This window comes from Littorina saxatilis, linkage group LG4 (genome assembly GCF_037325665.1).
Source record: "Littorina saxatilis isolate snail1 linkage group LG4, US_GU_Lsax_2.0, whole genome shotgun sequence".
Lineage (NCBI taxonomy): Eukaryota > Metazoa > Mollusca > Gastropoda > Littorinimorpha > Littorinidae > Littorina > Littorina saxatilis.
The window spans coordinates 32,124,490-32,146,062 of NC_090248.1; the positions used below are offsets into that span (position 1 = coordinate 32,124,490).

At 42.8% G+C, this 21,573-nt stretch overlaps 1 protein-coding gene across 2 annotated transcripts in view; it reads right to left on the minus strand.

Moving 5' to 3' along the window:
- Nucleotides 1-760: 760 nt before the first annotated feature.
- LOC138964529 (uncharacterized) overlaps nucleotides 761-21,573 on the minus strand; it is a 54,925-nt gene continuing 34,112 nt past the window's right edge. For both annotated transcript variants that reach the window (XM_070336517.1, XM_070336516.1), the window contains 2 exons: nucleotides 10,925-10,971; nucleotides 761-3,224 (listed from right to left, as the gene is read on the minus strand). In XM_070336517.1, coding sequence (XP_070192618.1) covers nucleotides 3,155-3,224; nucleotides 10,925-10,971 — 117 coding nt within the window. In that variant the 3' untranslated portion in view covers nucleotides 761-3,154. The remainder of the gene's footprint in view (nucleotides 3,225-10,924; nucleotides 10,972-21,573) is intronic.

Sequence of the window (21,573 nt, forward strand, 5' to 3'; positions counted from 1 at the left end):
TACAAAACTTGGGACCAGTCAAACACACGGTTAGGGAGTTATTGCTGGATTAAGATTCTACAAGGACTTATAGAGGGACATATTAATGGTCAAAGGGAAATAACCTTCTCAGTTGGTGGCAGTGAGAATGGTTATTTCCCTTTGACCAACGGGGGTGTTTTTCCTACCTCGGAGGAATTTCTTGTTTTTCCTGCCTTCCCTTTTCTTCTAGTCCTTCCTTCCCCTCGTCAGTTGACACTGCAGAATGCCCCGATTCAGCCCCGAAGGTCGCACTGCCCTGGGAGATAATGAACCTTAGTCCTGCGCCTGACATTTGCGTAGAAACCTGCGCATTAATCTTTGTCAAGGAGGGGACAGAAAGAAGGCTGGACCGAGACGTGTCGCGGATGCAGAAGACAGCGGGGGTGTGAAGCGGTCAGCACCTTTAGCGACTTTCACATTAACACCGGCTAGAAAATGGCAGACTCATTTTCTGCTGTCTGGTCTCAAGGGGTTTCCGCCGTTTTCTTCCCTCTTCCATCACAGACAGACAGACAAAAGAACGCCGCACGTACGCAAACACACGCACGCACACAGATGTCGGTAGACAGACAGACAGACAGAGACACAGACACAGACACCGCACACTTGGAAAAAAAAGAGCTAATTTCATTTGTCTCTATTCCCTGCCGCTCAATATAGAGAAGATAATACCTGGACACCTGCCATCCGAGCATACTGAACACACTGACAACATGAACCCAACACCAACATTAAGCAATAAAACATTTATTCATAATAGTACTCGAATCTAATCACTAATGCAGCTTCTAAAGTCTTCATCGTCATAGGTAAAGCAATAAACCCGGCTACGCCGTATTGTGACTAGAACCACATCGCCAAGAAAAATATGATACAATCAAATGCTGTTAGATTCTAGCGACTGTCCAGAACAGTTGAGTCCTCGTCGACACTTGTTGCAGCGGAACAAGCAAACCGGACAACGTGTAAGCTTGTGGTGTCCATTGTATATTCTCGTCAGCCGGAAGTGCTCTCCTTGACTGGAGAATAGACAGGGAACGACAACCCATCTTTACAGATTTCCATCCAATCAACATCTTGATAATCTGTTTCATTTCATGCATGAATGTGAGGATGAGAAAGGCTGTTCTAGCTGCCAAGAGACTGGGATCGCAGGAATAGGATGTGACGGGAAACCCCTTGTGATCAAAACGGGAGTTTCCTGATTAGAATGGCGATGTCCACATGACAGAGCCAAATTAAAGGCTGAGTTATTATCTGGTATGCATGATTACTCAGTCACTCATTTAGTTTCAATCTTGCAGTTGCATCCACAAACACACACACACGTGCGCGCGCGAACACACGCACACGCACACACACACACACACACACACACACACACACACACACACACACACACACACACACACATTGATACCATGGATACTGTCGTACATTTTTCAGACCGATCTTCAGACGAAAGACGAAACTAGCTAATGAGTCGATCAATGACGACTGTCACAGGTGTTCAGAGATCGATGCTGTATGTGTTCTACGTAAACATTCGTTCCAGAGAGATAAGTTATCACAGCAAAACTGACTTTGGGTTGACTTTGTTTGGATGCGAAAACAGGTTCAGTCTGGCCCAGTTAAAAAAAAAAAAGCACTGTCTTAGACCTCTTTTCTTGTAAAATCAAGTTCCATCATCATCATCATCATCATCATCATCATCAGTCAGAGTTTCTGATCCCCACCTCGCCCAGCCGCCGGCAGAATCAGTGAAGAAGCGGACTCTTTGGGAAGGCTCGACACACTGATTGAGTCTGGTTCAAACTGTGTGAAGGTAAAGGCATGTCTGGAAAATTCTAAGGCTTCCATGAAGTTTGTTGACATTGTAAAAAAAAATTTCTTCGAACAATCCCCAAACCGAGCGAAGCACGACTGAGATCCACCTACACAAATGTAGAGTTATTCCCCTTTCGGAGTTTCATGTGAAAAGACACAAGATGCGACCTCATAAATACAAACAACAGCCATGAACAAACCAGTCATTGAACACCACTTTCTTTCTTTATTTGGTGTTTAACGTCGTTTTCAACCACGAAGGTTATATCGCGACGGGGGAAGGGGGGAGATGGGATAGAGCCGCTTGTCAGTTGTTTCTTGTTCACAAAAGCACTAATCAAAAATTTGCTCCATGGGCTTGCAACGTAGTACAATATATTACCTTACTGGGAGAATGCAAGTTTCCAGTACGAAGGACTTAACATTTCTTACATACTGCTTGACTAAAATCTTTACAAAAATTGACTATATTCTATACAAGAAACACTTAACAAGGGTAAAAGGAGAAACAGAATCCGTTAGTCGCCTCTTACGACATGCTGGGAAGCATCGGGTAAATTCTTTCTCGTCCCAACCAATATGGGACTCCCCCTAACCCGCGGGGGGTATTGAACACCACAAACTCTCATGTCTGATTGAATCCATGAGTCTTCTACGTGGTTTCATGCATGTATATGTTACAGTAAATTCTCATAACCAGGACATTTGCGAAATCCCTGAAAATATCAGTACATTTGTGAATTTCCTGTTTCACTCAGGGATTTCACAAATTTCCTAAACATTCTAGGACATTTGCGAATTTCCTGATTTCAAGGGGCAGGAAATTCGCAAATTTACTGAAACACATTTAAAGGGAAACAGGTGCGTTGTTGGTTGCTTGTGAACCATTTAATGATTCTGGTTTAAACACTCATATTTCTCTCTCTCTCTCTTCTCTCTCTCTCTCTTCTCTCTCTCTCTTATACTGTCATGTTTCTTAAAATGTTTAACATAAAATCTGAACGAGTGCATTAAAAGGTACATTATGACACTCATCTCTCTCTCTTAACCTGTAATTTTTTCATAAAATTGTTAGCATAAAATCTAAAGGAGTACATTAAAAGGTACATTGTGACACTCACATGTCTCTCCTATACTGTCATGTTTCATAGAATTGTTAACATAAAATCTAAAGGAGTACATTACATCTCGGAGACGTTCTCAGCGGGAACCTATGGACTGGAGAGCTGTGTGCAACAACCACTGAGGTTCTTCTGAGGCCAGTGATGTTGAAAAGCTTGATCGTTTAGGAACGGCGTTGTCGTGTTCAGTAGAACGCAGGGGCTGGCCCTGGATGCGGAACATCACCCACCGGCAGCTTGTCGCCTCTCCACGGTCTGAAACAGCGACAAAATAAAGTCTTTCACAAAATACAGCATCATATGAAATGCTACAAACGGTTACAAACTAGATTGCCAATTTTAAAGTCTTAGGTATGACCCGGCCGGGGTTCGAACCCACGACCTCCCGATCGGACTGGGTGGCCGAGTGGTAACGCACTTGCGCTCGGAAGCGAGAGGTTGCGAGTTCGACCCTGGGTCAGGGCGTAAGCAATTTTCTCCCCCCTTTCCCTAACCTAGGTGGTGGGTTCAAGTGCTAGTCTTTCGGATGAGACGAAAAACCGAGGTCCCTTCGTGTACACTACATTGGGGTGTGCACGTTAAAGATCCCACGATTGACAAAAGGGTCTTTCCTGGCAAAATCGTATAGGCATAGATAAAAATGTCCACCAAAATACCCGTGTGACTTGGAATAATAGGCCGTGAAAAGTAGGATATGCGCCGAAATGGCTGCGATCTGCTGGCCGATGTGAATGCGTGATGTATTGTGTAAAAAAAATTCCATCTCACACGGCATAAATAAATCCCTGCGCCTTGAATATGTGCGCGATATAAATTGCATAAAATAAAAATAAAAAAATAAAAAAATAAATCCCTGCGCTTAGAACTGTACTCACGGAATACGCGCGATATAAGCCTCATATTGATTGGTTGATTGATCACGGGGCGGACGCCTTACCACTAGGCCAACCGTGCCGGTGACGGTCAATGTTTCATGACTAACTAACAAAATGTAGGGGCTCAGAAAAAAGCAATTAACAAAATCAGTATTTCCTTTGTGTTCTCCCTTGTTTAATTGTCAGCTGAACGTGAAATGCCAAGGACTGGGCGTTCACACTGTGTATCATGACATTGAAACAAGTATTTCACATAATATGTACAATGTTTTCAGTTACAAAATAGTAACGGCTTTGAACTTTGAAACGCATCAGTCTCAAAGAGTTCAATTTCGCCAGTGACTGGAGAAGAACACGAAGTAGATTTAAATGTTCGTCACAACTACAGAAAGCTGGATCGGCAAAGGAATGGGTTGCAGAACGAACAGGGAACAGAGGTTGCTAGAATTTATTTTTTTCGGCAAATCAGTTTGCTGAAATGACCATAACTGTTTCGACAATTTTCCACAATTGTTGACAGTCCTCGGCGTCGTCTTGACTCCCCCTCCCCCGCCCTTACCCCCTCCCACTCAAAATACGTTTAACAAAAAATCGGGAATGCTGCCAAAATGTCAGCAAAGGTTTTGGCGATTTGAAGTTAGTTTCGGCGTTTAGCCGACTGCTCGGACGGCACGAGACATCCCTGTATGTAGTGCTTTAAAACAGCCAGACATAATTAAACTGACACGTGTCACTGACCCCACAGACATAATCTGCTCCATCCATTGTCTCTACATCCGGCACAACAACTGCTGAGTATGTTGAAGAATAACAACGCATAAATCATCATTATATGGGTGAAATGTCAAACACAAAAATACTGGCCGCGAAGATAATAATTGAATAAAAGGGCAAGGGCTGCCTTTCACTTTTACTTTCGCTGCTTCCACCCTCCCCCCCCCCCCCCTCCCCACCCCGCTTTTCAAAACATTTTTTTTAGACTTAACCTCCTTTTCTTTTTAAGAACCCCCCCCCCCCCCCCCCCCCCCCCCCCACAATTCAGGCTTAACCTCTTTCTCGGATTTTCTGGCCATAACCTCTGTAAATTCCATGTAATTTTACCTTTACGTTAAGACTCCTTCCTTTTGTTGAGTTTATAAATTGGGGTTCCACTGTATTCAGCATCGCAATTGAGAGGCTGTAAACCTCTTGTCCTCTTTGCAGAGAGTTCTCTCTCTCTCATTCTTTCTCTCTCTCCCTCTCTCTCTCCCTCTCTCTCTCTCTCTCTCTCCCTCCCTATCTCCCTCTCTCTCTCTCCTTCTCTGTCTCTCTCTCTGCCTCTGTCTCTCTCTCGGTCTCTCTCTCTTTCTTTCTCTCTCCCTCTCTCTCCCTCTCTCTCTCTCTTTCTCTCCCTCTCTCTCTCCCTCTGTCTCTCTCTCGGTATCTCTCTCTTTTTTCTCTCTCTCCCTCTCTCTCTCTCTCTCTCTTTCTCTCTCTCTTTCTTTCTCTCTCTCCCTCTCTCTGTCTCTGTCTTTCTCTGTCTCTCTCTCTGTCTATGTCTCTCTCTCTTCTCTCTCTCTCCCTCTCTCTTCTTTCTCTCTCTCCCTCTCTCTCTCTTTCTCTTCTCTCTCTTGCTCTCTCAGTTCTCTCTCTCTCTTTGTTCTCTCTCTCTCTCTCTCTCTCTCTCTCTCTCTCTCTCTCTCTCTCTCTCTCTCTCTCTCTCTCTCTCTTTCTCATACACTCACAGACACACACCATTCATATGACCACACGCAAACACAAACACCCATGTACGCGCAAGTGTGTGAAAAGCACACAGGAATTATTGGAATAGGATTATATATAATGAGTAGGATGTTCTTGTTTTTATATTTAGTCAAGTTTTGACTAAATATTTTAACGTAGAGGGGGGAATCGAGACGAGGGTCGTGGTGTATGTGTGTGTGTGTGTGTGTGTGTGTGTGTGTGTGTGTGTGTCTGTCTGTCTGTGTGTGTGTGTAGAGCGATTCAGACTAAACTACTGGACCGATCTTTATGAAATTTGACATGAGAGTTCCTGGGTATGAAATCCCCGAACGTTTTTTTCATTTTTTTGATAAATGTCTTTGATGACGTCATATCCGGCTTTTCGTGAAAGTTGAGGCGGCACTGTCACGCCCTCATTTTTCAACCAAATTGGTTCAAATTTTGGTCAAGTAATCTTCGACGAAGCCCGGGGTTCGGTATTGCATTTCAGCTTGGTGGCTTAAAAATTAATTAATGACTTTGGTCATTAAAAATCGGAAAATTGTAAAAAAAAATAAAAATTTATAAAACGATCCAAATTTACGTTTAGCTTATTCTCCATCATTTGCTGATTCCAAAAACATATAAATATGTTATATTCGGATTAAAAACAAGCTCTGAAAATTAAATATATAAAAATTATTATCAAAATTAAATTGTCCAAATCAATTTAAAAATACTTTCATCTTATTCCTTGTCGGTTCCTGATTCCAAAAACATATAGATATGATATGTTTGGATTAAAAACACGCTCAGAAAGTTAAAACAAAGAGAGGTACAGAAAAGCGTGCTATCCTTCTTAGCGCAACTACTACCCCGCTCTTCTTGTCAATTTCACTGCCTTTGCCATGAGCGGTGGCCTGACGATGCTACGAGTAAAATGGCATTGCGTTCAGTTTCATTCTGTGAGTTCGACAGCTACTTGACTAAATATTGTATTTTCGCCTTACGCGACTTGTTGTATACTATGTGCATTTGTATGCTGGTGCTTGAGATGTGCTCATCTCCATGAAAAGGGCCCTAGGCCTACTCATTAAAACATTCAGACTTCAGACCTCTCTCTCTCTCTCTCTCTCTCTCTCTCTCTCTCTCTCTCTCTCTCTCTCTCTCTCTCTCTCTCTCTCTCTCTCTCTCTCTCTTCGCCCAGTGAAATCTTTTAAGGCAACGGTGACAAAGATTACAAGTTTCACATCAAAGGAATCAGGCCTGCAGAAATCTGTCAACCAGGGGTGAAAAACTAACAACAAAGACATCAGAAAAGAGGGGAAAAAAGAACAAGTGACAGATAAAAAGAAAGAAATATTATCCAGCAGATCAACATCCGAAAAAGAAAGAAGTGCCAAGGAGTACAAAAAAATGAAATGGGATTTCCGTCCTTCAATCCCCGTGATCGATTGGATTCCGCGCTGGCTGTTCATGCTCAGGAAACAGCCAGACATTGTCAATCTTTAATGGGCAAAATGCTTCTGCTTTTTGTTGCTCTGACAGCAATCTCTGTCGTTGTGTGTGTCTCTCTTTCGCTGTGTGTGTGTGTGTGTGTGTGTGTGTGTGTGTGTGTGTGTGTGTGTGTGTGTGTGTTTGTCAGTGTGTGTGTGTGTGTGTGTGTGTGTGTGCGTGTGTGTGTGTGTGTGTGTGTGTGTGTGTGTGTGTGCGTGCGTGCGTGCGTGCGTGCGTGCGTGCGTGCGTGCGTGCGTGCGTGCAAATGATTTCGGTTCAGTTTCTATCCACAAAGTTGTTATAGTTTGAGCAGGGAATCCGTACTCAAAGAGCAAGAGAGAGAGAGAGAGAGAGAGAGAGAGAGAGAGAGAGAGAGAGAGAGAGAGAGAGAGAGACACACACACACACACGCACACACACACACACACACACACGCGCGCTGACAGAGCATGAAGCTCTTCTCAAACTTGAAACGACGATCATTGCGTTATATTTAATTGATGCGGCAAACGCTAACCTGCATTTTTTAGTTATTTGCTGGACGCTTAAAATGCATGAGAATTTAGTTTTTCTAGTTTTCTATCTCGCTCAAAGAATTGCTTCCGTTTCTACACACGACCGAACAAGTTCGCAAACCAGGGAGAAGGGCAGGCAAAAGTGGTCAACCCGCAAGGGAAATGATCGGACCTGGCTTCATTCATTACCTCCCTTATTTACACCTCCCATGTGGGGGGGAAGGTTTGTAAGATTCTTGGCATTGGCCATACTTCTGTTCTTGCATGTGTCTTTCTTCTTTACTCCGTTCTCTCCCAGGGTTTAGCTCTGTCCATTTGTCAGTGGTTCGTTCTTTTCTTCTTTCTCCCTTTTTCGCGTGTCCATCTTGCCTTTTCTCTCCAACTCCTGAAGAGGCGTTTTTGATTTAGCACAGTTGCCGATTATCTTATTTTGTGTCCTTCATTGATCCGTTTCCTTGAGCACAGTTTCCACACGCTCTGCGAAACTGTCCTGTTTAGTTTCTTTTACATGCCCATCAGATTTAATTCTTAGCCTTAACTTGTTCTGATCTATCAAATCCCAAACAGATCATTTCCACTGCATATACCCGTAATTGCCCTTTATTCTGCGTCCGCTGGCACCTAAAGGGCAGAATATACCTGCGCAGTTTCAGCGGCACAGACGACGCACTGCATCGTATTGATGCTGCAATAGGGATTATGGCGAGTACTTGGCCTGTTTTCCTTTCACGCAACTGGGATAATCTGCAGTGCGTCGTCTGTCCTGCTGAAGTTACATAGGTGAGCGTCAGGCCTAACACAGTATCCTGCCAGTATCTTTAAGCCGCCATTAGAATAATGGGGGGCTTACTGGATTCGCTCTGTCTGTTTGTTTGTTTGTTTGTTTGAGGCGGGCGGGCGGTCGGTGTTTGTCTGGTAAGACTTGTATCTCTGGGTCAATTAAGCTCAAATTTTGTGAAATTGTTAGGAATAGGCTTCCTTTTTTGTATGCAAAAAAATTACATTCCTAACGGTAGTCAAACGGAAGATATTAGCTTTTAACGGACAAACCGAGCCAGGGGACGAAACCAGGGGACGAAACCCACTGACGTGTGCGGGAATTCCCGCAGGTTACTTCCCTTTCCCCATTTTGGTTCACTGATCTATATTTTTAGATCAGTGTTTTGGTTTGGCAGCCGCCATGCTTTTGTTCAATTTCATTTTACGTGCTCCGATATTTGGATGCTTCGTTGGGCGGTAACAGTGGAGTTTGTTTTATTGGTGTGTGTGGTTCCGTGGTACGGACTCGTTTGCCAAATAATTGTTTGGTCTTATGTTATTACTAGCATTTTGTTTCTCACTTTGACTCTATATATTCTAAGAATCAGACAGTGTAAAAGTATTACCATCAACATACTCAGTTTGCTGAAAAATAACTTTGATTTGAGTTATCTCCCTTCCTTAGGAACGTTTCAGAAGATAGTAGAGATTCAGGGCCAAAAACATATAAATATGTTATATTCGGATTAAAACAAGCTCTTGAATTTAAAAAATATAAAAATTATGATTAAAATTAAATTTCCGAAATCGATATTAAAACAATTTCATCTTATTCCTTGTCTGTCTCTGTTCTCTTAGCTTCCCCTCTCTGTCGGTGACTACTCTCTCTCTCTCTCTCTCTCTCTCTCTCTCTCTCTCTCTCTCTCTCTCTCTCTCTCTCTCTCTCTCTCTCTCTCTCTCTCTCTCTCTCTCTCTCCCTCCCTCCCTCTCTCTCTGAATATGGTTTGAAACAGTTTTGCGTGACTTAAGGTCGCGGCCGGTTTGGAATCCGCCCGGGACGGACACGGGTCAACTGTTTGGCGGCGTATTGACCCGTTATGGTCAACCCTTGTTCCACATGGTGTAGTCGGTCTCATTATCACTGATTGTACTAAGAGTTTCCGGGCTGCAGCTAGTAGTGTTCCACGCACGTCGTTAATGGGCAAAAAGGTGCGAGGCCTTGAGGGGGCTGCCAATGGCTGGATCGAAGTGAGGTGTGTCGTGAAATGTAGGATGAGAGCACAAAGAGTTAAAGACACAGTCTTTCCCGTCAGAACAGTTTGGCTCAGCAAAGTCCCGAAATAACGACACACACCGAAAGAGGATACACTGTTTGAGATTGGATTCACTCAGTGGGACAGTGAACCTCATACGGGGCTAAACATAGTTAAAGACACAGTCTTTCCCATTTCACAACAGTTTGGCTTGACAAACTCCCGCAATAACCTCGTAGAAGTGACGTCACATACCGAAAGAAGGTTTTGGAGATTCACTCAGTGGGAGTGGTTGGCTCACTATGTCAGATCTGTCTGGACACGCTTTTACATGGAATAAGTCCATCTAGCCACTTCGTAACATACCACAAATTAACAGGCTGCGTCACGTCCAGTGTTTGATTTTTTTAATGAATCAATTTCGCAGATTGATTTTAGTGTCCGTTAAAAAAATAATTTATCATAAACGTCAGCTTTTTTAAAAATTTTTATAGCAAGCACCCAAGCCGGTGTTCTTGTGTGTGTACGTATCCTGTGTAAAAGCCTGGTCAGATCAGAGATGGTGAGCCTCCAAACCTGCCGCAGCCCAGTCTGCCTTGTCCCAATCTGCCGAGACTGGACTGCGGCAGATTGCGCTGCGGCAGACTGGGCTACGACAGACTGAGCTGCGACAGACTGGGCTGCGACAGACTGATCTGCGACAGATTGGGCTGCGACAGACTGAGGTGCGACAGACTGGGGTGCGACAGACTGGGCTGCGACAGACTGGGGTGCGACAGACTGGGCTGCAGCAGACTGATCTGCGACAGACTGGGCTGCGGCAGACTGAAGTGCGACAGACTGGGCTGCGACAGACTGAGCTGCGACAGACTGGGCTGCGACAGACTGAGCCGCGGCAGACTGAAGTGCGGCAGATCGGGCTGCGGCAGAGTAGGTAAGGCAGCCTGGGCTGCGACAGGTTGGGATGTTGCCGCCGAATCATTTGCACGAGAAACACTGAGCCTTTAAAAGAAGAACGCTAAACCGACACTGCAATGTGTCTAGTGCAGATAGTGCACCTTACACAAGTGTTAATTGCGTGTGAACATTCTTATTGAAAGAGCAACGACCCAAGCAAAAACATATAAATCCAAAGAATTAACAGAGAAACCAAAACATGAATAAAACACAACTCCAAAGAAATAAACACACACACACACACACACACACACACACACACACACACACACACACACACACACACACACACACGCACGCACGCGCGCACGCACGCACACATGCACGCACGCACACACAAACACAAATATCGCGTTTTAAGAACTGCTGAAAGTTTGATGTCACTGTGTGCTTACCTGTAGTACATCCTCGGTGCGTCCTTTATGTTCAATGGTTGAAACACCTGTTGAATAAAATATAATTGAGACATTAGTCGCATGAAAGTAGAATACGTAAGTCATTAACCACAGGTTAAGGTTTAACCATCGACTATTGTCACGATTTAGTGACATGGATCGAGAAAGTGTCACTCTGTGGGGTGCCTTCTCTTGGTCAATTGCGATAGAAAGCGCCTGTGCTTTCTGTCAACGGCTGGGTTTTAGCTGACCGAGCAATAGCGAACACGGGAATTTCGTGTCGCACGGATTTCACGTGGGTGATTTCTGCTGTCGGGGCAAAACTGGCGATGGCTGAACTTGGAATGTGACAAGGTGAGTCACGTGATTTTGTTAAGGTTGTCTGTTGAGACACGTTAACTGCACACTCGAGGGATCAAAATTCCCGTTGTCCTGGAACAAGTTTGATTTTCGGAGAACTCCGAAGAAAAGCACCAAACACGCCGCCCAAAACACAATGTCTTCTTTACAAAGAAAATTCAGCTGGCGCTTGATAATATGTAGTAGTTCAGGAGTGATTGGGGTTTTCTTGTTTACAGCACACCCTTTAGATTTCTCAATGCCTTTAAGAGTGGTCTGTACATACCACGCGTCTTTAAAGGGGTGCAGCAAACCACTTTCCAGATGAAGGATGCGAATAATGTTTATGTACTGTAGAAAAAAAAGAAAAAAAGAAAAAAAAAACTGCACACTCGAAACTCAGCAGCGAGAGAGAAGCGTCGGTGTCAGAATTCTCCTACAAGTTTGATGGTCTTCAACACGTTTAAATACTTTACTGTATATCAACGTGCCATGCTGCTTATTGCCAGTAGGGCTTAAGAGGAACTACAAGGACAGACCACCTTCTACCTGTATACATGCTGGCTGACAGTCGGGGCGTCAAGGTTTCTCCGCTGTGCGTTTTCACCGCATAAGGATTCAGCGCGAGAGGAGGATGACGGTATTTCTGTGACGAACAGAAGTCATTCGAAAGGAAGCGGATTCGCTTAAAAGAGAGCTACCTACATAAGGCTGTTGAGGTAATAAATCATTATTTAACGCTGTTGACGAGTCTGTGTTGTGGAATGAAATACTCTCTGTTGTTCTTTCCAGGTTAGCGCATAATTTGCTCTTTGTGACGCTAAAATACTAATCTGTACATGGTTTTTGCAGATATGGAGAGAAGGAAGGAAAATAGCTGATTTGTTGTTGTAAAAGTCCGTTTGTGCAGGCCCACGTGCTCCATGAAATATGTCAAGGTGACATGTTTAAAGGTGGCGTGTGAGGGGTGGCATGACATGTTTAGTGCACCGATGCTTTTTTTTGCAGCCTTCTTCTGTTGCTGCCTACGTATTCTACTACGTGCTACGCTGGGATGCTGTAACCAGGTCGTCCGCGGCATTGCTGTAACCTGCTAACCTGCTGTACTGGTGATTTGCTGTCGCTGTAGCCGTCCTGCCCATCTACGCGTCTACTACATCTTTCTGGTAGACTACGGGGAGGACCTTCAGCGACTGAGTGAGGCGCCTGATGTCTCCACTGTTCCCTGCTTCGTTGCCATGCTAACCGGCACTACATTCAACGGAGCAGTTGTGGAGACTACAGACTAATTACGGGCCGCCCACTCAGTGGCAAAAAGCTAAGTTGCACCATGTCTTTTGCACCCTTACCACCAAGTCATCTGTGTTATTAATGATTATACTCGAGTGGTGACGACGTGGGGTGTGTGACACCTGCATGAATTAGCACTTTAAGGCAGATCAGTAACTTTTCCTAACTATACACGGGATCAGCGTGTTATTATTATTTTCTGTACTTTAACTGGCATTTTTGTCAGTGACCACTTGTTTTTACGTTTTTAACGTAAAAAGAACATCTTTTGGAGTTAAGTCTCGAGGGAGGTGGCGTGATATTACATAAACAGGCGTCTGAAACTTATACTTTTGTTGATTCTATCTATTTGTATGACTGCGAGAGTGGATCGTGGTGTGGTTAGTTAGTTAGAAGTAACTAACCGTTCATAATCACCTTATCGTGATATTGAAACGTGACAACTATCCCTCAGTGAAGATTTTAGATTTGAAGGACAACGTACCAGTTAGAAACTTAGTTTGAAATATAATATTTTTCCCACAAGCCCCAATAGTAGGCACTAACTTTGACCTTTGCCCTCAGCAACCAAAATATCGGGCTAAAATTGCTCACCAGAATAAAAGAGACAAAGAAGGAAAGTTAAAACAGTCAAATAATTGAACTCGTCTAAAAACAACTTGCTGTTTGCTTTAGAAAAAAAGTAGGTCAACGGACAAGGCCGTTTTAACAAATTAGAATTGATGATGTTAACTTGAAGATTCTTGCTGATAAACATGTACGGCTACCCAATCAGCACTTTCCCTGAAAACCTATCCTTGGAGACAAAAGATTTGTGAGCAGATTCAATGCGGAGATGCTAGATGATAAAACAATGCAATTTTATTGTTATTCGTCGTGTGTGTGTGTGTGTGTGTGTGCCGTGTGTGTGCGTGTGTGTGTGTGTGTGTGTAGTATACAAATGTTTGTGTGAGCGGGTGTGTATATATATATGTGTGTGTGTGTGTGTGTGTGTGTGTGTGTGTGCGCGCGCGTGTGTGAGCGGGTGTGTGTGTGTGTGGTAGCACCTAAGCATTATAAAATGGCAGACAACCTTGGCAAATGTCAAATATGTTGCTCTTTCTTACATTCCTTTCTTCCGTCTGGTCTTTTACCTTCGACCATTGACACATTGTAGATGTATTGATCCATGCGTCCTGTTATCGTTTGTTTTTGTCTGAAAGGGAAAACTGAAAGGATCTCGCAGAGTGGGATGAACAAAAATGGAAGGAGCTGATCTCTGGAAGTGGTGGTTGCCCGGATGACCAGCTCCATGGGTCACTGGAAAGGGGGATGGGCCGGGGGGTGGGGGTGGGGGGGTGGGGGTGGGGGGGAGGAGCAGGGGGGATAAGAGAGCTCTTGGACAACAGGAACGCCGGAAACAAACATGGTCTGAATGTAATTGGATTATTGTAACCCTAAATTAAACAAACTAAAAAAATCACAAACTAAGAATAAAATGATTAAGAATAAAATGATTAAGAATAAAAATGATTAAGAATAAAATGATTAAGAATAAAAATGATTTAAAATAAAATGATTAACAATAAAATGATTAACAATAAAATGATTAACAATAAAATGAATAAGAATAAAAAATGATTAAGAATAAAATGATTAAGAATAAATGAATACGAATATAAATGAATAAGAATAAAAATTATTAAGAATAAAATGATTAAGAATAAAATGATTAAGAATAAATTTAAATGATTAAGAATAAAAGCAAGGCAGTGAAAAGTCTGTTGTCTTCTACATTAAGCCTTAATGCTCTGCAAAACATCTCCACGTGCTCGACTCTAACAAAAACAAAACACATGTGTGTGTTTTGCTTGTTTGTTTGCTTGTTCGCTCGTCCGTCTGTCCGTCCGTTACTTCGTTCGTTCGTTAGTTAGTTCGTTCGTTAGTTCGTTCGCTCGTTCGTTCGTTCTTTCGTTCGTTCATTCGTCCGTTCCTTTGTTCGTCGGTCCGTATGTCTGTTTGTCTCTTTATGTGTTCGTTTTTTAGTTGAACAACACTGCTGTTGTTTGTGTTTCAGCGCAAGCAGTAACTTGCACGAAGACGTGTCCACACGCAAGGGATTCTGCATACAGCCGTCGATTGCCAGTCTCACTGCGGATTATACGGAAGCAAGGCCGGGCACACTGCACGCAAGCCTACGGTGGCCTGAGCTGAGAAGATGTAAACAGTTGGGAAAAACGACAAGTAAAGAAAGCAAAGATGAAGGCAAAGAAGAAAAAACTTAAAGGTATTTGCTTCTTCAGCCGAGGAAACGCGATGCATCTTCGAGGAGTAGAAAACGTTTCAGTAAGGTTGAAAAGGTGCTGCAGCAAAACTATCTATTCACCATGATATAAGGAGCAAAATAAATGAAAACATATCATTCTCTTGATTATCCTACCATTCTATACAGTTCTACACACCCAAGCACGAACGCACGAAGATTGACTACATCCAACATTTACCAATCGTGCTTTGGTGCTTTTCTTCCCCACAGATACAAAGGATGATTAAAATCTAGCTACACAACTAAGCTTTTGCTTGCAAGCATTCTTACTAACGTCCTATCCAATCACTTTTAACTTCCCCTGGCCCACCTCACCCCAGATTGCTGGGCAATGAAATAAAATAATCGGGGGTAGTAACAGCCCTTTCGAGTATGGAGCCATGACCTCTGTAGCTTCCGGTCAGGTGCTTCGAGCGACCAATCAAATTTCACGCCGCCGCTTACTGCGCCATACAAACTCATCCGGGTTTTTCCTCAAGACTACAGGCGGTCTCGTAATCGAGTTAGGGAGGGCCGCTTACCGCATGAATATCCCGCTTACCGCGTATAATCAAATTTATCTACCATATGACAATCCAGTTAGGTGGCACGGTTCACGTCGAAATGTCAGCGCCAAGCGCCCGGAGCTGTTGAGTAGCGAACATCACGTGCCACTATGAAATGAAGGGGATATGCGCCAAACACTGAACGAGAAACGCGCAAAAACCTTCCAGTATTGTAGTGGGGATCGCAGTCTTTAAGATTGTTCTTCTCATGCATGTAGCTGGTAGCTCAGTTGGTAGAGCACTTGACTAGTGATCCTTGGGTCCCAGGTTCAAATCCACGTAGCAAACGTTTCTGCAACGTGTTTGAAAGCGGGTTGCTGAATTGCTGCATCAACATGATGATAGAGAGGAGCAACATGAAAAGACAAAATTGTCCCTTGTTTATCCCGATATGGTTCAACTTTATGTGACGACTGAGAGACGATATCCATGTCCCACCCGCATGTCACCGCCGTGGAACGTAAAAGACCCTCGTCATTATTCCAGAAGGGCAGGAAGCTGTATCGTGAATCTATATTTACTGCTGGCTTTCCACTGGAAGGAAGCCGTCCGAATTTTCCAGCAATGGAGTAATAGGCCTACAGTATGAAATGAAATGAAAAATAAAATAAAATAAGGTAAAACGTATTTGTCAACCAACAGAAGCAGTCCATGTTTACCGCAAACATACTAGTTTTTTACTACAACTGAACAGCCAGTAACTGGTAGCTCAGTTGGTGATCCTCCGGCCTCATGTTCGAGTCCAGGCCAGGCCGTTCCTTCTGTGTCACATTTCCCCTATCGAAGCCCTTTGTCACCAAAGCGATATTGATTCCGACAGCAAATCTAATCGCGAGATTTTCTGCATATGACTACCGCCGTCTCCGTCAAGCGTTGCCCCGAACTTGCTCCCTGGAGACTCGAGGGGCAAGAGACCACACTGGGGAGAGGACGATTTAAGTATGTGCTTAAGGGTACAGTAGAACACCTCTTTTAAGACCCCCCCCTCCCCCCCAATTTAAGACTCCCTCCCTTTTACGACCCTGTTTTCTCAGACTTTCTGTTCACAACCTCTGTAAATGTACCCCCGTTTTAAGACTCCCTCTTTTGTAAGACCTGATTTTCTCAGATTTGTAGAGGTCTTAAAAAAAGGGGGGGGGGGGTTGACTGTACAGAGGGTTGGAGGCAGATTGGGTACTTACTTTGTAAGGAAAGAAGATTAACTGGGCAAAAGTGAACGAGTGATTGCAATATAAAGGGACCCGAAACATTGACGCCATTCCTCAGTTTCGTTTTTGACTCGAATAATCTTGAGACCAAGGAAAAGACGCTAAACGGAGTCCTGTTCTCTGTGCTTACGCTCGTATATCATTTGTATTTGTTTGACCGTCCATTTCAAAGACCGCCATATCGTAATACTGCTGAGTGTAGTGTTTTGTCTAAAACTGAACGAACCTTTCTCTCTCTTTTTACATTTAGTCAAGTTTTGACTAAATGTTTTAACATAGAGGGGGGGAATCGAGACGAGGGTCGTGGTGTATGTGTGTGTGTGTGTGTGTGTGTGTGTGTGTGTGTGTGTGTGTGTGTGTGTGTGTGTGTGTGTGTGTGTGTGTGTGTGTGTGTGTGTGTGTCTGTCTGTCTGTCTGTCTGTGTGTGTGTGTAGAGCGATTCAGACTAAACTACTGGGCCGATCTTTATGAAATTTGACATGAGAGTTCCTGGGTATGATATCCCCGGACGTTTTTTTCATTTTTTCGATAAATACCTTTGATGACGTCATATCCGGCTTTTTGTAAAAGTTGAGGCGGCACTGTCACACCCTCATTTTTCAATTAAATTGATTGAAATTTTGGCAAAGCAATTGTCGACGAAGGCCGGGGTTTGGTATTGCATTTCAGCTTGGTGGCTTAAAAGCTAATGAGCGAGTTTGGTCATTAAAAATCGGAAACTTCTAATTAAAATTATTTTTTTATTAAACGATCCAAAAACAATTTCATCTTATTCTTCGTCATTTTCTGATTCCAAAAACATATACATATGTTATATTTGGATTAAAAACAAGCTCTGAAAATTAAAAATATAAAAATTATGATCAAAATTAAATTTCCGAAATCGTTTTAAAAACTATTTCATCTTATTCCTTGTCGGTTCCTGATTCCAAAAACATATAGATATGATTTTGTTTGGATTAAAAACACGCTCAGAAAGTTAAAACGAAGAGAGGTACAGTAAAGCGTGCTATGAAGCACAGCGCAATCGCTACCGCGCCAAACAGGCTCGTCACTTTCACTGCCTTTTGCACTAGCGGCGGACTACGTTCAGTTTCATTCTGTGAGTTCCACAGCTTGACTAAATGTAGTAATTTCGCCTTACGGGTCTCTTTTTATATTTAGTCAAGTTTTGACTAAATATTTTAACATCGAGGGGGAATCGAAACGAGGGTCGTGGTGTATGTGCGTGTGTCTGTCTGTCTGTCTGTGTGTGTGTGTAGAGCGATTCAGACTAAACTACTGGACCGATCTTTATGAAATTTGACATGAGAGTTCCTGGGTATGAAATCCCCGAACGTTTTTTTCATTGTTTTGATAAATGTCTTTGATGACGTCATATCCGGCTTTTCGTGAAATTTGAGGCGGCACTGTCACGCCCTCATTTTTCAACCAAATTGGTTGAAATTTTGGTCAAGTAATCTTCGACGAAGCCCGGACTTCGGTATTGCATTTCAGCTTGGTGGCTTAAAAATTAATTAATGACTTTGGTCATTAAAAATCGGAAAATTGTAAAAAAAAATAAAAATTTATAAAACGATCCAAATTTACGTTCATCCTATTCTCCATCATTTTCTGATTCCAAAAACATATAAATATGTTATATTCGGATTAAAAACAAGCTCTGAAAATTAAATATATAAAAATTATTATCAAAATTAAATTCTCCAAATCAATTTAAAAACACTTTCATCTTATTCCTTGTCGGTTCCTGATTCCAAAAACATATAGATATGATATGTTTGGATTAAAAACACGCTCAGAAAGTTAAAACGAAGAGAGGTACAGAAAAGCGTGCTATCCTTCTTAGCGCAACTACTACCCCGCTCTTCTTGTCAATTTCACTGCCTTTGCCATGAGCGGTGGACTGACGATGCTACGAGTATACGGTCTTGCTGAAAAATGGCATTGCGTTCAGTTTCATTCTGTGAGTTCGACAGCTACTTGACTAAATATTGTATTTTCGCCTTACGCGACTTGTTTTCTTTTGCATCATAAACGGTTAACAAACATACAAACTAACTAACTCAACACTGGAATAAGGGAAGGGGGGTCTGTAAGACAATGGAACTACATAGGAACCGAAAATTGAGTGAAAAAACAAAACAGAAAGAAGGTGAAGTAGAAAGGCACTGGGTTGGGGGGGGGGGGGGGGCGGGGGGGGGGGGGGGGCGGGGGGGGGGGGGGGGGGGGGGGGCGGTGGTCAGAAAGCAAGACTTAAATTTCCGTTTGAAAGAAACAATAAGGCATGCCAGACACTTAAAAAGAAATAGAAAAATAAGACTAAATGTAAAAATAAAACGATGTTAAAACATTTAGTCATAACTTGACTAAATGTAAAAAATAATAAAAATAAAAAGTCGCGTAAGGCGAAATTACTACATTTAGTCAAGCTCAGTCGAACTCACAGAATGAAACTGAACGCACTGCATTTTTTCACAATGACCGTAGTCCGCTGCTTGTGCAAAACGGAGTGAAACTGACCAGCCTGTTTAGCGCGGTAGTGGTTTCGCTGTGCTGCATAGCACGCTTTTCTGTACCTCTCTTCGTTTTAACTTTCTGACCGTGTTTTTAATCCAAACATATCATATCTATATGTTTTTGGAATCAGGAACCGACAAGAAATAAGATGAAATTGTTTTTAAATCGATTCCGGAAATTTAATTTTGATCATAATTTTTATATTTTTAATTTTCAGAGCTTGTTTTTAATCCGAATATAACATATATATATGTTTTTGGAATCAGGAAATGATATAGAATAAGATGAACGTAAATTGGGATCGTTTTATATGAAAAAAACCATTATTACAATTTTCTGATTTGTAATGACCAAAGTCATTAATTAATTTTTAAGCCACCAAGCTGAAATGCAATACCGAAGTCCGGTCTTCGTCGAAGATTGCTTTACAAAAATTTCAATCAATTTGATTGAAAAATGAGGGTGTGACAGTGCCGCCTCAACTTTTACAAAAAGCCGGATAAGACGTCATCAAAGACATTTATTAAAAAAAAATGAAAAAAACGTCTGAGGATATTATACCCAGGAACTCCCATGTAACATTTCATAAAGATCGGTCCAGTAGTTTACTCTGAATCGCTCTACACACACACACAGACACAGAAACACACACACACACACACACACACACAGACACACATACACCACGACCCTCGTCTCGATTCCCCCTCTATGTTAAAACATTCAGTCAAAACTTGACTAAATGTAAAAAGGAGACGAGGGATGACGTTTGAGCAAAGACAAAGGCCAAATAGCGTTTAAAAAATACTTTTAAAACAGTCCAACAAAATACTGCAATAAATTCAGAAAATATCTTTGGAAGCGAGAAACGATTCTGCGTTCTGAGACGTAAAAGTAAAGGAGCATTTCGTTTTAGCGGCGGAGTGGTCAATATTGACGGGTGAATTATTTCCGATCCAACGCACAGCACTCTCGCTTCACACACACGTACGTCTTCATTCGACACCATCTGACAGCTAGCGCGTGAGAAAAAGGGACATATTGCAATTTTTCACGAAATGAATTTTTAGTGTCATGTTCTTTCTTTCTTTATTTGGTGTTTAACGTCGTTTTCAACCACGAAGGTTATATCGCGACGGGGAAAGGGGGGAGATGGGATAGAGCCACTTGTCAATTGTTTCTTGTTTACAAAAGCACTAATCAAAAATTTGCTCCAGGGGCTTGCAACGTAGTACAATATATGACCTTACTGGGAGAATGCAAGTTTCCAGTACAAAAGACTTAACATTTCTTACATACTGCTTGACTAAAATCTTTACAAAAATTGACTATATTCTATACAAGAAACACTTAACAAGGGTAAAAGGAGAAACAGAATCCGTTAGTCGCCTCTTCCGACATGCTGGGGAGCATCGGGTAAATTCTTCCCCCTAACCCGCGGGGGGGGGTTAGTGTCATGTGCTAGAGTAAAATGCAATAAACAGACTTTTTCTATCTTCCTTACTATGGAAGTTTCAAGCGTCTAAATGCTCAAGGGTTTTTGTTTGTTGTTTGTTTGTTTGCTTAACGCCCAGCCGACCACGAAGGGCCATATCAGGGCGGTGCTGCTTTGACATATAACGTGCGCCACACACAAGACAGAAGTCGCAGCACAGGCTTCATGTCTCACCCAGTCACATTATTCTGACACCGGACCAACCAGTCCTAGCACTAACCCCATAATGCCAGACGCCAGGCGGAGCAGCCACTAGATTGCCAATTTTAAAGTCTTAGGTATGACCCGGCCGGGGTTCGAACCCACGACCTCCCGATCACGGGGCGGACGCCTTACCACTAGGCCAACCGTGCCGGTATTATGTTCAAGGGTGTAGCACCTAGGTTTGCGGAATTTTAAATGAGGAGGTACGGAATTTACAGACACTGTGCACAGACACAGAGAAATGAATGCCAATTCATCTGTTCATTTTTTATTATTTTGCAAAAACTATTTGGTATGTGGTAGACAGATTTGACCCTGTCACAAGCGAGTGATAACTAGTTTAATCCGCGTCTGCCCTGTAGAGTCAAAAAGCTAAAACTGTATGCCAAATTCGAGCTGTTTTGGTGAAATACAGCACGTTTCTACTATTGAATCCCATGAAAAATCAGAATCGTTTTACCTATCGACGGTTTCAAGAACGTAAATCGAAAGTGTGTTGCGCGACTTATGTGCCCTTTTCCCAAACGCTGCCACACGTCTCCTAGGTTCCAGAGAAAGGCTATTCAGTGTTAGTCACATCCAGATAAAAGGAGAGGGCAAGTAGAACCTTGCATGGTAAAAGGAGTGAAGTAGACAAAGAGGGAAGGGGCTCGGGGAAAGGGGGCTGGGGGTACGGAGGGAGGGAAAGATGATGATTCAGGAGGATGGGAATGCCCAAGACCGAGGTCAAAATTCGGGATGAA